Source organism: Aulonocara stuartgranti (genome assembly GCF_965226115.1).
Source record: "Aulonocara stuartgranti genome assembly, chromosome: 11".
Taxonomy (NCBI): Eukaryota; Metazoa; Chordata; class Actinopteri; order Cichliformes; family Cichlidae; genus Aulonocara; species Aulonocara stuartgranti.
Genome location: NC_138947.1, coordinates 30,214,819 through 30,229,253, shown reverse-complemented (window position 1 = coordinate 30,229,253; position 14,435 = coordinate 30,214,819). Strand labels below are relative to the sequence as shown.

The window sequence follows — 14,435 nt, the reverse complement described above, 5'->3', positions numbered from 1 at the left end:
TTGTTAAGACATACACGCTAACTTGAAATTAAGTTTACATAACAGATGTTAAATACAGAGTCGGGAAAACAATACTATGTGGATATATGAAAAATATTTAGAGCATTATCGTCATAGCATGTATGTGCGTACACAGTTGCTCACAAAAAAGCACTGAACCAAAGCACCTGTTCCGTGCCGTGACTTTTCCCCGGGATTTGTCAAGTCACTTGTCCCCCTCGGTCCCACTGTCGGGGTTCCGCCCAAATGAATACAAAATAATGGACCGTATGAAAAAGAATTTAAAGCAGGCTAACCCTAATTTCCATATGCAGATCTGTCTCTCCCAACAGTCCCTCTCGCCATCACACCATTTCTTGCATTCTAATGCATTCTCACATCTTTACAAAATCCCCCCTTCCGCCACACGCCGTGGATGTGCTCGTTTTGCCGACTTACAAAATCGTTATTTCTGCACGTTTGACTTGTTCTGTGAGAAGGTGCTCTGTAGATGCGGTGTTTTGCATGCTCTAATTTGCATCTTTTATTACGAAGAGTAAAAAAAAATGGACGCGTCGGAATTTTTCTTTTTTCTCCACGATGCATCGACCTGCCGTTCTGCTTTCAACAGGAGGCAGTCCGTCTGTCTAAGGGCTCTGTCGCCTGGATGGGAAAGGTAAGAGCTTTCTTTTCTTCCTACTCTACAAACCCGTTCTATCCTTTCACAGCTCCGTGTTGCATGGAGGGAGTGGGAGTTGAACCCCCACTCCCTCCTCCCGTCTTTCTCAGATGTAGCCTCGTTTCCAGGCTTTGATGCACTGGACCAGTTTGGGTGTTTTGTTGTTTTTTGTGTTTTTTGGGGGGGGGGGGGGGGGGGGGTGTCACTAAAATTCAAGACCCGAGGCTAACAGTGTGAGAACCTTAAACTATACTCACATCAGTTCTCTGGATGCATTTATTAATCCACATCATCCTCAGTTAATAGCAGCGAACTCTGAAAAGGATTTGGTGCTTGTAATGGATGCAGTGGGACATTATTATGTTAAGGTGATAACCTGGTGTTGTAATTACCTGCATCTTTTTGAGGCTTCCAGATAGACTTAATGAACTGTGTGTAAAGGAGAGAACACTGTTGCCAACATATGGATAACTAGAGGCAGACTGCTACAGAAGCAACTGGAAGCAACATCTGCTGAAAATGTTCCACACTGTAAAACGAAATAATGGCCATAGCCATGCAGCACTACAGGTGTCCCCCATTTATGTCTGACTAGCCCCCATGCATGATGTAGCTGGGTGGAGCTATGCTGATAATATAGGTGTTTTTTTTTTTCATTAGTCAACGTTTTTAATATAAGGAGGAAAAGTAAAAACCTGTCATTAATATTATTGATTGTTTAGTTCCGTTTGCGACTCCTTTCATAAAAAGGTGAACAGAATGCAATAATTTCCAATTTGCCCAAAACTATATTTCATTTTTTAAATGCACAAAAGGTATATTAAACATTTAAATGTTGAAATCTATGGTAATTTTCATGGTTCCAAAAAAAGTTGCAAAAGAGTTTGGACAAGGCCATGTGCTCCATTAACTGCTCTTTGTTTGGGAACTAAGGAGACCAGCTGCTGTAGTTTTCATTTAACCATCCATCCATTTAACCACTTTTTCAAGTTCAGGGTCACAATGAACCTGGAGTATATCCTGACGGTGCATGCTGGACAGGTTGCCAGTCCATCACAGAATCAGAGTAGCCCCCGTTGTAGTTGTACAAGTAAAATATTTTTCCATCCTTGCTTGATACATGATTTTAAGCACTCAAATGTTTTGGACTTCCTCTGCAGGATTTTTAATTTCATAGGAAACCAGTTATTTTCACCTGGACTCCTTTACTACCGATCTCCGTACAGAATGCTGTCTGGTTATGTCTTGAAAAACAAAGAAGAGGTAGGAGAAAAACGCTTCAACCATGTTATGAGTATTGACTCTGCATATTTTTTTTGACACTTGCAACTTCCCTTTGGCAAGATAAGTGTTTGAAATGGGGAAACCAACAGCCAGCTGATCAGAGCAGAGTCTGGAAGAGACTAAATGAGTACATGAATAACTAGACAGATGTTTTGGAAATATGTTTATATTTTGAATGCCTGAAATAATATTGGATATATTGGAAAACTGTTTTTTTGTTTTGTTTTTGTTTTTGTATCCCACCAAATATTAGTATAGGCATCAGTTTTTAATGTCCAGAGTTCATCAGTTTCTTTGACCTTGTATATAGAAATTCTTTGATAGTGCTCTTATTTTCCAAACTATGTTGAGAAACATTATCATTAAATTGTTGAAGTATCTGCCTCCACAGTATTTGTTTGTCAGTGATAAAAATGGAGCACCCGTCCACAAACGCACTACAAGGTCAGAAGTTACGGTCAGCTGTAGTTCAGCTGCTGCAGGGGTTTAAGTCTTGCTCAAGGACTCCTTATATTACAGCCTGGCATTTGCTAAACACTGGAAAATTGCTAGCCTGCCTCTCTCCACGGACAACAAAATCTGTCCAATATGACTTGTAAAGCTTTACAAGTCTGCTTTATCCATATGAACGTAAGATTCTGGAGTATTTTCAGGGCAATGTACAAAAAGAGGAAAAATATTTAACAACATTTGCATATGTGTTGCCATTTTGCTGATGGCTCGAGATGGGGTTGATTATTGTGGCTCAGTTTTTATTGCGTTTGTTCTCTTGACTCATGACAGAAAGAACATTATTCTACTGTAAAGCCATTGTAAAATTGAGACATTGCCCCCCCCCTCGCTCTCTACCAACATGTCCCCTGGGCAATATTACTATGGTAATATACTAATGTTAAACACTCTAAGTAGACATGGTGTTTAAGTCTGACCTTAAAACGGCCATCTAAAAAGTTTGGTTGGAGCGATAATGTGGACATTGTGAAATAATATTATCCTGTGACCAGTAGTTTGACCTCGGAAAATCATGAACAGTTTTACCATTAACGCCTTCTCTTTAAGGAGGGTAGTCAGAGGACTGTAATGACTTTGCATAATGAGTTACACTTTTTTCCCCTCATTGGGTCTGCTTTCTAAAAGATCTCTGTATTGTACAGGAGAGAGTGCTAGTCTCTTTTATCTCTAGAAAAAAAAAACCTCGTGGCTACAGTTTGATCAATTAAACTCCTGAAAGGACCCCCCTCCTCCCTTTCTTTCCTCTGCCTGAGAGGAATATAAAGTTATCAGTCTTCCCAAGCGATATGAGGACGGAAATAAGTAGTTTGTCTATAAAAATGTCCAGGTACTTTATCAGCGTCCCAGTAGGCCCCGAGGCCCTGACACTGTTCAATGTGGCTCCCCTGTACTCCAGTCTCACATGAGCCCTCTTTTTTTCCCTCCTCCCTCTCCCCCTGTCTACTTTGTCTCTGCCCAGGGCTGGTTACTCGTTGGGTGGGGTGTTCGCTCCCGGATTGACTGGGGCTCGAGCCCCAAGTGAGGTTATCGATTTCAATCAGTGGCTCGGGAGATAGGAGCTGAATGATGCTGCAGACTTTAAACAGTGGTCAGCTGCATTGTTTGTTGTTTGGGGTGGGGGCGAAAAACGCTGCAGGAGGAGGCACTTTGACGAGGAGTCAGATAAACACACAAACAGAATCACTCATAGACGGAGATGTCTTAATCGTCTGGTTCAGAGTTTTGCTGCATCTTAGCGGGTGCATTTCTCAAAGTAAAGAGGCTGAAAGAATTGATGAAGAAGTAGAAAGATTTTTTTCAACCACAGATGCTGCACATTAACACTATTAGATACCGGCACTGCAAGTGATAATGTTGGATTATTGTTTTTGCGCATAAAACAAATCATTGTTAAGAATTCCCATCACGATTCTCAAGAAGGGATTTAAAAGAACCGCTTGTTTTGTTCATCAGGCTTCCAAAAAGTCCGATATATTTTGTTCTATGTCTTGCGTGCACTATTTTTAAGCATTGTTTGCATAACGCGTGGCTTAAAATGATTCCTCCTTACTCAACTAGTCGCTTGTATAATAGGAGCAGCTGTATTTAGAAGCAACCTTTTAGAGTTTAGGAGCTCTTTGCACGGGCAGCAGACATACGCGCTGGAAACAGCACTTTGCCTGATTGGGTTTCTAATTGCATTTAATGTAAGCTAATGTATAAAACTGAAAAATGGCCTACTTGGCAGATCAACAGTAAATGTTGATTGTGTAATGTGGTGAAAGGACAGGGAGTTTAAGCAATTAATATTCTTCAACGCGGCATTCGTCCAGCAGTACATCGGCTGTTTTAGTCTTTCAGTAGATGCTGTTCAAGAGCAACGTGGCAACTTTTTTTTTTGTTCCATCATTGTTCACAGGAAAAGTACGAGCATAAAGACAGACTGATAAAGTTCCTGTTTTGCTTAAAGAGGGAAGTTAGTTCACGCAATGAGGGCACTGCAGTGTTTTCTGCTCTCAGAAGCATTTGCATCAAGGCCAGGAGATTAAACGTGTGGGTTGGGAACTGGAGAGAGTGTGTTGTCTCGCTTGGGGCCCCCGATGCCAGAGTTCTAGCTTTCATTGCACAGGGTGAAAGATAACTCCTGGACGTTTCACTCTGTGTGGCTACAGGTGGGTGGTTCACATGCTGTAGGTGGCAGCCTCGGTGGAATTCACGCAGAAGTACAGAGGAGGTGGCTGTGGGCAAATTGTTTCACAATTGCCAATGTTCAATACTCTGTACTGAGATGCAGAATCCTAAACTGTGTCAACTCATTTGTGTAGTTAGATGGTATATGAAGTGTTATGATAATATGTAAAAAAAAGAAAGGAAAAGAAAAGAAAAAAGTAGGTGTTTGGGTTTGTTTTGTTGCATGTATATAATTGCAGATTTTAGATATTACAAAGATCCAGTGAAGAGCACGGGTATGCGAAATAACCTTAGGTGGCATTTTGAAAGAGAAAAATGATGCCTGACATTAAAGGGCGGAAACAACTTTTTGATCAAATAATTAGTGGGCTTGCCAAAAATGTACTCTGTCATTTGTGCTTTCAAAATGACACCAAAACCGATACACAAATACAATCTGATTATTTTGTAGGTTTGACTGACATTGAAGACTTCAGGCAAGGTGTCTGCTTAAAACATTATGTAATGTAGCACTCTGAGCTGATCCCTACACAGTGCACTAAAACATGCATAATTTCCAAGAGTTTCTATTTTTTTTTTTTTTTTTGGGAAAAAAGAAAATATGGATCTAATTCTCACAGATATTCTCGTTAAAGGCTCCATGTTCACTGCGTTTGTGCTGGTGCTGGGCTGCCTGCTGCAGAGGAACCTAGTGACCACAGAGGGGCACCGTGGGACCAACTGCCTCATCTTCTATGCAGTGCAAATGGACGGAGGCACCAGAGCTGCCAAAGCTCTGGCTGAGCAGCATGGACTGGAGTTCGTACAACGGGTCAGTGCATGTTTAAAATCTCTTTGTTACTCCAACCTCAGGGCCTGCAATTTACATTTTTTAAATCTGGATTCTAAGATTTCTTTTATTTTGTTTTATTTAAGAGCTGCCAACGAGCTGACTTCTATTTCTTATTTGAGGGATATCTGACTTTCATCAAATTATAGCAGCATTTGTGAATATTTCATATCTGATCAAAGATGCTTGGAGTGGGCTGGCCGCACAGTGTAACACACACACACACGTATAAAAAGACACATCTATGCTCCCAAACAGGCACACACGCCTCTCTTTCCCCTGAAACCCCCACTTCCCTACTCAGTATGTGAATAGGCTCAGTGTTTAAGTCTTTAGAAATTATTGGGTCTTTAACCATTTTCACAAGTTTTAATCTGTGATGCTACAATCTTTCTGATTAAGACACATCTGTGCTTTAAAGGTTACTTTAGTTATTGAGTCTCAGACTGTGTCAGCTCCATCAAAAAGTTCCCAGCTACACTGAAGTAAAAAATGAAATAAATAAATATTTAAAAAAAACAAGGGCTCGGAGCTGGTCTCGGTTAGGTGCAGTATAGAGGTTTTGCCTTTTTTGTTTGGAGCGAGTTCAAAGAGGGGGTTCAAGGGTGTAAGAGATTTCGAAATGAACCTCGTCTGATTCTCTTCACTGTGAATGTTTCATGAAAGATTCTCAGCGGAGAGAAATTTAAAAGGTAAGAACTTTTATGAATCGACTCCCATTCCTGCTGTGCGCTGTTATATTCAGGATTTTAAAAGGGATTTTGTTTAACTTGTGCTTTTCAAATGTAAAGTCTGACTAATCCAAAAAAAATGTTATAAACACATAGTTGAAGTGGTTCACTGGAAAAATCGTAATATATTATATATTACATGCATTTAACAGCATATTGACAGTTTCATTGTAAATAATGAAAAAAATACTGAAATCGTGAATTTTTAGATCTAGAATATTTACAACTGTTACTGTTCGATATATAATTATAGAAATCAGACCAAAATATTAGTCTTACTTAAGACTCCATTTTTCTTATTTTTTGTGATTTGAAGTTATTGATAAGGGATAAGGGTAGGGTGGGTGTGTGTGTGCGCATTTTGGCATTATTGATAGCAGTCAGTTGGAGTGTCCGCTGGCCTGGTGTGAGGCTGTTTGCAGCACTGGCTCCAGGGAACATGGACGCGAGCTCATTTCAACCTTGGCCCTGCTGCCTCTGCTGCTGCCGCCTGGATCATGAATAAAACATCTCTTTGACCTTTATCAGGAGTGTATTGGACAGTCCACCCCCGTCTCTGTCTTTCTCTCTGCCTGTCTCTCTCTCTCCCTCTCTCATTGTCCCTCATGTATACCCACAAACACCTCTTGTTTTTTCCTGCATTGTTTTCTCCTCTTTTAGACACTAATGATGCACTAATTTTTTAATCTATTTACATAAACTTATTGTATTTGTGCATATGCACAGTTCAGTGAGGAAAAAAAACAAAACATATTTTCTATATGTGTCGTTGAGTTCAGCACCCATAGTCTGGTCATTCAAATTAAGGGGTGCTGGAGCTTTGATGCCCTGGTGTAAGCCTACAGTGGCAGTCTGTTGTCAAGGATTTACACTAATTGTGTGTTTCTGTGTTAATAAGTCGTCCATCCCAGCAACACCAAAACCCAGACAAGAGCCTTCTACAACCCCCACTTTCCCCATCCCCTCAGGTCCAATCTGCTGACTGGCTTCTTTTACCTGTCTGTCGCCAGAGGCTGATGCTAAATGTCACTGACACTAAATCGCCTTTGTTAAGTCAAACCTATTTTAATTGTGTCACCAGTGATTTGCGCATTCTGTGCTGCAAATAAAGTGTATCAAGAAGAAGCAGGGGCTTCACATTTTCCTGTGAGATATATATATATACATGTTATTTAATTTTTTTGAAAACACTGACGTGGAATAAAAAGTGTGACAAGCCCAGTGCCAGCTTGGGAGGATTGTGATGTCTGCTGGCATTCCAGCAGTAATACTGCATGAGTGGAATGGGAATCAAATGTCTCCATGCTGGCACTCAACATATTGTTGGTCCCTTTGATTTAGTGTACAGCATCCAGGAAAATGTCATCGCATGTCTCCATTGTGCAGACTTGACATATCCATTTTGCAACTGTAAAATACAAAGAAAAACAAAAGCAAAATACCCGAGATGATGTCTTTATGCCACACGGACAGATTTACCATCATCCATTGCAGTTGCTTTTTGCAGGTGTCCCTCTTTTTTTCTTTTTAGCAGACATACCTAAGCATTTCCTGTCACTTTTTGCGATTCTTAAGCGTGTCTAAGTGATAGAGTCGATCCATTCACATTTATATAATGCCTTATGCATTTGCTCATTTGGGAGGCTTTAAAGATGGGCTATAGTTTGTCAACAATGCTTGAAATTAAATGGCAAATCAGCTCATTCCCAATTAGATGAGATGCAGTGAAATGTAGCAAAATATAATAAACGACGCGCATTCAGAGACTCCTGTCACACAATGGTGAGTCTTTTCGCTCCAACCAAGGCGGCGGTGGTGTAACCCACTCATTACAAAGCCGAGAGAAAGAGCTGCTCTGCGTAGACAGGTAATGGCAGCCATCACAGGTGCAGAGTTACACACACACACACACACACACACACACACACACACACACACACACACACACACACACACACAGGCACAGAAAAAAAGAGACCCTGATCACGATCTAAAATAGATGATTTTCTGTTTCGCTTTATGTCGACACAAAACAGCGTCGCAGCGACTTGATATTACACGCTGATAAAGCTCGCAGGCTTACTCACAATGCAGCCAACCCAGTCTTCATGATACTGCATTGTTTACAGGTATTATTTCTTGCTTACTTAAGAGTTTGCAAATCCGATTAAAGCCAGATTAGCTCTATGTTTTGCATTGCTTTTATTTTAGCTGAGATCACTGCTTCGACAATTAAGTGCCTGTCCCATGTTAATGTGGTGTGTCTGTGTGTGTGTGTGTGTGTGAGAAAGGGTTTTGTCTTGAACTCTGACTTCAGGAAGTCCCCGGTCTCCAACCAATGGTAAAAGGCCTCCCAGATTCCCCTTCTCTCCAGTGAGGTGGAATACTGCCGGCAGATTACCATATCATTACCATATCATTAGCATAACATTACCGCTGCACAGCTTGGCTCGCTGTCTTTGGACGTGCTATCAGCTCATCGAGAGATTCAATCCCCCAATCCGCTCCCTGCTTCCACCCTCCCCTCCTCTCTCCTCTCCCCCCCCCCCCCTCCCTCCCCTGCCTCTGTACACAGAGGTGTGTTTTCCATCTGAGTAAAGCAGATGTAATTGAGGTAGAGCACTGGATTTACCGGCTAAATGAAATCACACAAACGCTTCGCGATCAGCCGGGGCCGCTGTCGTACACATTCAGAGAGCTCCCTCTCCGAAACCTCGCAGTGCTGCACCCAATTCAGAATTTTCTAATATCCTCTCAGAAATAGCCTCAGTCAGATGCTAAGCTATGTCAAGCCTTACTCTGGCTGGATTACTCTAGGCTGTTATATTATGACCAGGTGTGTGTGTGTGTGTGTGTGTGTGTGTTGGGCCAAAAGGGAAAAAAAAAAAAAGGCAGACCTGCCACCATCTTCTACCTCGCCCCTTCCTCTCCCTTTTCTGTACCGTAGGGCACTCGGGGGCACCGAAAGGGACACCAATCCTCTAATGGTTGTGAGCAAGGGCCCATTCCATTAGTCAGGGGGCCCGGAGTTCATCGCTGCTCCTCAGCGTGAGGAGGGTGGAGGAAGCGAAATGGAAGCAGGTGTTGGCCGGGGGCAACACAGAGGGCAACTCAGCACCAGCTGCATGCTGGGAAACGCAGCCCCCCACCACTCATCTCCACTCCTTCTCCGCCTATTTCTATTTCCTCATCCAAGTACAGCGCGCACACCTTGTTCATACAGAGCACACACACACACACACACACACACACACTGACTTCCTATCACCCGCTTTTGTCCCCCAATTTCATTCATTCCAGTAAGCTTTTCTCCATTTTCCTTATCTCTCTCTTTCTCTCTCTCAGCCTCACACACTCATTCACTCTCGCCTATCTCCATCTCTTTCATTTTCTCTCTCTCTCATCCTCTCTCTCTCTCCCCTTGCTTACCACCCAGCCCCTCCCCTCGCTCCATCTTCACACATACCTCACTCTGATTTGTAAATGGAGAGAGGACTTGTATGAGGAATATGTGGAGAAGATGTGCTTTCCATCCCAGCTGGGAAACTCTGGAGGGAGACGAGCGCAGAGAAGAAGAAAAAGAAGCAGAAGAAGAAGAAGAAGTTGAAGAAGGAGGGGGCTGAAATTATGTTACCACCTCCTCGCTTGCTCTCTCTCTCTCTCTCTCTCTCTCTCTCTCTCTCTCTCTCTCTCTCTCTGTGTCTGTCGCTCTCTCTCTGTGGGCTTAGATGATGTATGGCTGCAAAGGCCACATGTTGGCCGTGTGATGGATTAAAGCACTTTGTAGGAAAATTACTAAGAGCGCCTCGGCACATCCGAGTCTAGCCCTTAATAAAACTCTCTTCAATATTGAAATGGAGAGAGAGAGAGGGAAATACAGAGAGATAAAGAAGATAAAGGACAGTGGTGGACGAGAGCGGGGAGTGGGGCGTGCCAGAAGCCCACAAACACCCTCACACACGCAATGCTCTTGTAGGTGATATGAAAAATTCCGAAATGTTGATAAAATTGCATGTTTTGAAGCTTTACCGTTTGATTTTACTTTGAGGTATTTGTTTTGTCCTTATCCATAAATAGAGCTGAAAAAAAAAGACATAAATGAAAGCAGAGCAGATGTTATGAAGCGCTTGTTTTTCTTACATGCTTTGCGGATGAACTTTCAGGACATGCTTTCCACTTACCGCTGCTGTGGAAAACATCGTCTGGTGCTGTTTTTGCGATTTTTGCCTTTTAGTAAAAATGAGAACCTGAGACAGCAGAAGAATCCCGTTTAGACGTGCGCAATAGGACAGAAGTGCACATGAGTTCAAATTTTCAGAAAGCACATTATTGTTGAAGCACTTTCTGCTTTTTTTTTTAGGTCATCAGAATATATGCCTCACATTTAAAATCTATGCAATGATCAAAAAAGCCTCTTTTTTTGGACTGTTTAACCCTCTTTTTAATAGTTATTACATATCGAAACATTAGCAGTGAACTTGGAGTCACTTTTTATTAAATTGTGGTTAAATTGGAGCCTATAACCAGCAAAATACAGTCATAATTGTAACCACCTAGGAGTTAATTTTCTTCCAACCTTATACTATATAAAACCCTGTGGTAACTCCTAGATGCGTTATCGTTTAAAAACTCATCAGTCCCAATATATTTCCTTTTTAAGATGGACAGTAAAAATCCCTCCACCCCCCTCCACTCGTTTCTATCATTTCGTTTGCTGCCAATACTGTAACCAACAAGGCTTAACTGCTCACCCCATTTAGCCCCTAGCATCCCCCTTCCATCGCCCTCCCATCTCTCCTTTTTCTGCTTTTCCATAGTTGAGGCTGTGGAGGCCACAGCCCCTGTAGGGCTGTTAGTGTACACACCAGCTGCTGTTTTCTCCATAGGGTGGACTGCCTCACGTGGCTCTCACACACTGCTTCAGTGGCTCTTGATGTCTGTGTTTGTTTTTGTTTATCCTTCATGCACCCCCCATCCCTCCCTCCCTCCATTGCTATTTCTCTGTTTGTCTGCTGGAGGCTGTCAGCAGCAGTGAGCCACGCAGATCCTGTGGATGCTTCAGCACCAAGAAGACTCAGAGTCTGAACTGCAACCAGAAGCTCTGTTGTACACCACAGTTATGACAGGATATGTTTTTGGGTGGACATGTATTCTGTCTCTTTCTTGGACTTGTAGTAGCCATTATGTATTTTTAGTTACAGTGACCTGTAAATGAGTGTGAACTTGTAACATTGAGATAATTACAGTAATTATAATAGCTGACTCTGTATGTGGTAGGGCTGCTGCAGTGTGAGTCTCTGTGTTTCTCACGCTGTGCATACACACAATGTAGAGTCTGAGCCACATTAGCAGAGCAGTCGGAGCCGAGGGCCTAGTTCCTGTAGTTACTTGTGCAATATGCCCAAAATGAACTTGAGGCGTAAAAATACGCTCAGGCTTTACAAGTGTAAAATACAAGCTGTTATTACTCAGCTGCTTCCTGGTGCTACAAAACCGCAGCCCTAAGGCTGTTAAACATATGTCCCAAATGCTGCAAAAGCAGCTTAAAAATAAATATAAGTTGTTTTTTTCCCCCCAATATTCTATCTTAGCATTGCTTTGGAGTCCGCTTTCTGACCCCCCCCATGATATAAATCCAGCATTCGTGTGCCTAGTTTTGTGTTTGTGTCACCAGTTCCATTTGGAAGTTTTCGTGTAGACCACCACGTTTAGTAGCTAACTTGACCGAAGGAAACTGGATTGCTTTGAGTTGTTTAAAGACATTTCACCTCTCATCCAAGAATCTTCTTCAGTTTCAAAACCAAAAGGTGGAGAGTCCCAGGTATTTAAGCCCTGCTTGGGATTGTCCCAGGGAGGAGGTGGTTGTTGATCCACTATTAATCACGTGTGTCACCACATGAGCCAAGGCGTAAAATAGGCGTGGGAGATTACCACCAGAGATTTTGTGTGAAACCACTCTGTGAGCGTGCGCCACCTAATCATGTGACCTATTGAGGTCATCTCATGCATGTTATGATACCAAGGACTCGCCACCTTTTGGTTGTAGAACTGAAGAAGTTTCTTGGATCTTCAAACATGTTATAGAAGTCTATTTACCTTTTGTCAAGCTCTTAAGACTACCATGACCTGGATGACTGACTGACATGCTCGTCCTCTGTTTGTAGTTGTAACTCACACTGTAAGCCTTTAAAATAGAAAACAAAAGACAAAAAACAGCATGCTGAGGTGAAGATGCTAAGATTTTCATTGGGAGAGAACAGAATGGATTCAGTTATAAGTTAGTACATCAGACTGCTCAGGTCGAGCAAAGTTACAGAGGCACGGCAGAGATTTTGGACATGTGCAAAGGAGGGACAGTGGATATACTGGAGACCGGATCTTTAAGATGGAGCTGCAACACAAGAGGAAAAGAGGAAGACCTCAGGGAAGATTCATGGATGTAGTGAAGGAGCACATGCAGAGGGCTGGTGTGACAGAAGAGAGTACTAACGATGGGGTGAGATGGAGGCAGATGATCTGCTGCAACGCCTAAAGTGAGCAGCTAAAAGAATTTTGTTGTCGTTGTCTTTTATTTTATTGAAGCAATTCTTCTCTGTTTGCTTGTAGTTTATCTTGAACTTTTGACTGGTACAAACAAGAGTTCTCCAACTGCTTGTCCACTTCTGCTAATTACGACATAAAGCAGCAATTGCATGTTACATTTTACTCCATTAGAAACATAACAGTTAATTTCTCAACATGAGTAACAGTTATATGATATATCTGTTATTTTTATGCTTAGCCTACTTATGAAATCTGGTAAGCTTTAAGCTTGGCAAACCTTTAGCTTTTAGCTTGTGTTAGCTTGCCATCAGGTCAATTCAGCAGGAAGTCCAGAACACATTAGTCAGTGACTAACTTGTGATGGGCATCATTGTCACTTATGTCTACTTTAATTACATCAGTCATAAAAACGCAGCTTTTCATGGACCGATTTGACTTCAATAAAGGTTATTAAAGAAAATAAATTAATGGATCATTTATTTCAAAACTCCTCAAGTAAACATTAAAAAAAGAGTTTGGCTTTTATTAAAAAAAATAATATTAAGCACAGCTTCCAAAGAACAAAAGACAGTGCAAGTATTACAGTACCTGCAGCTTTTGAGCTTTGGTATTTTGTTTCACAGCGCTTTAAATCTGCTTGTTGCTTTCAAATGTTGTTTTGATTTTAAGGCTGGAGCCTTTCAATCATATGCAGCACAGTATGCTGATCTGAGTTGACACTCGAGGAGCGAGTACAGGCATTTCTAACACAGAAGAATCAATCAAAAAATCAAATAAACTCAGATATGGAGAGATATATGAGACAGTAGCACTACGGTAACTCAGCAATACAATGAAAGGCTATAACACAAAAACCCTCCGCCTCACATAATAAGCAACTGTGCTTGCACCACAAAAGTAGTGGGTTTTTTTTAAAGCAACAGGCTCGTTTGATACTGAGTCCATTTTTGTGATGTTATAAAGTTGCTTTTGTTTAAATCAGTACTTTGAACTGTTGAAATCTTTTCACTGGTTCTCAGCGCAAAAGTGAGAGTTTAATTAAAGCTGAAAGAGAATCCAGCAGCTGCGTGACGGAGTTATTCAGTGGGTGTGATTAGAGAGCACTTCAAGTGTCACTGTTTTATACAGACTTTACTTTTTTTCTGTCTTGATTAATAATACTTTATAATCTAAAGATTATCATTTGGGGGGCTTTTGGATCAGAATATATATATTAAAAAAAAAAAAAAAAAAAAAAAAAAAATATATATATATATATATATGTGTGTGTATATGTATATGCGTATATGTATATATATATATATGTGTGTATATGTATATGCGTATATGTATATATATAAAAAAAAAAAAAACACCCAGCACGCCCCTGCGGGCGGTTTATCCTTCAAGCTCGGGTCCTCTACCAGAGGCCTGGGAGCTTGAGGGTCCTGCGCAGTATCTTAGCTGTTCCCAGGACTGCACTCTTCTGGACAGAGATCTCCGATGTTTTTCCCGGGATCTGCTGGAGCCACTCGCCTAGCTTGGGAGTCACCGCACCTAGTGCTCCGATTACCACGGGGACCACCGTTACCTTCACCCTCCACATCCTCTCGAGCTCTTCTCTGAGCCCTTGGTATTTCTCCAGCTTCTCGTGTTCCTTCTTCCTGATATTGCTGTCATTGGGAACCGCTACATCGATCACTACGGCCGTCTTCTTCTGTTTGTCTAC

The 14,435-nt window shown here is 41.7% G+C and overlaps 1 protein-coding gene across 4 annotated transcripts in view; it reads left to right on the top strand.

The window, feature by feature from the left end:
* The first annotated feature begins 574 nt into the window (after positions 1 to 574).
* Positions 575 to 14,435, top strand: part of LOC309717018 (PC3-like endoprotease variant B) — a 232,501-nt gene continuing 218,640 nt past the window's right edge. The window contains exons 1-2 of one of the 4 annotated variants that reach the window (XM_082551213.1): positions 575 to 655; positions 5,260 to 5,435. In XM_082551213.1, coding sequence (XP_082407339.1) covers positions 5,265 to 5,435 — 171 coding nt within the window. In that variant the 5' untranslated portion in view covers positions 575 to 655; positions 5,260 to 5,264. Of the gene's footprint in view, positions 656 to 1,735; positions 1,922 to 4,433; positions 4,606 to 5,244; positions 5,436 to 14,435 lie in introns of those variants that run through there. The other 3 variants (XM_082551215.1, XM_082551214.1, XM_082551212.1) reach the window with 3 other exon arrangements.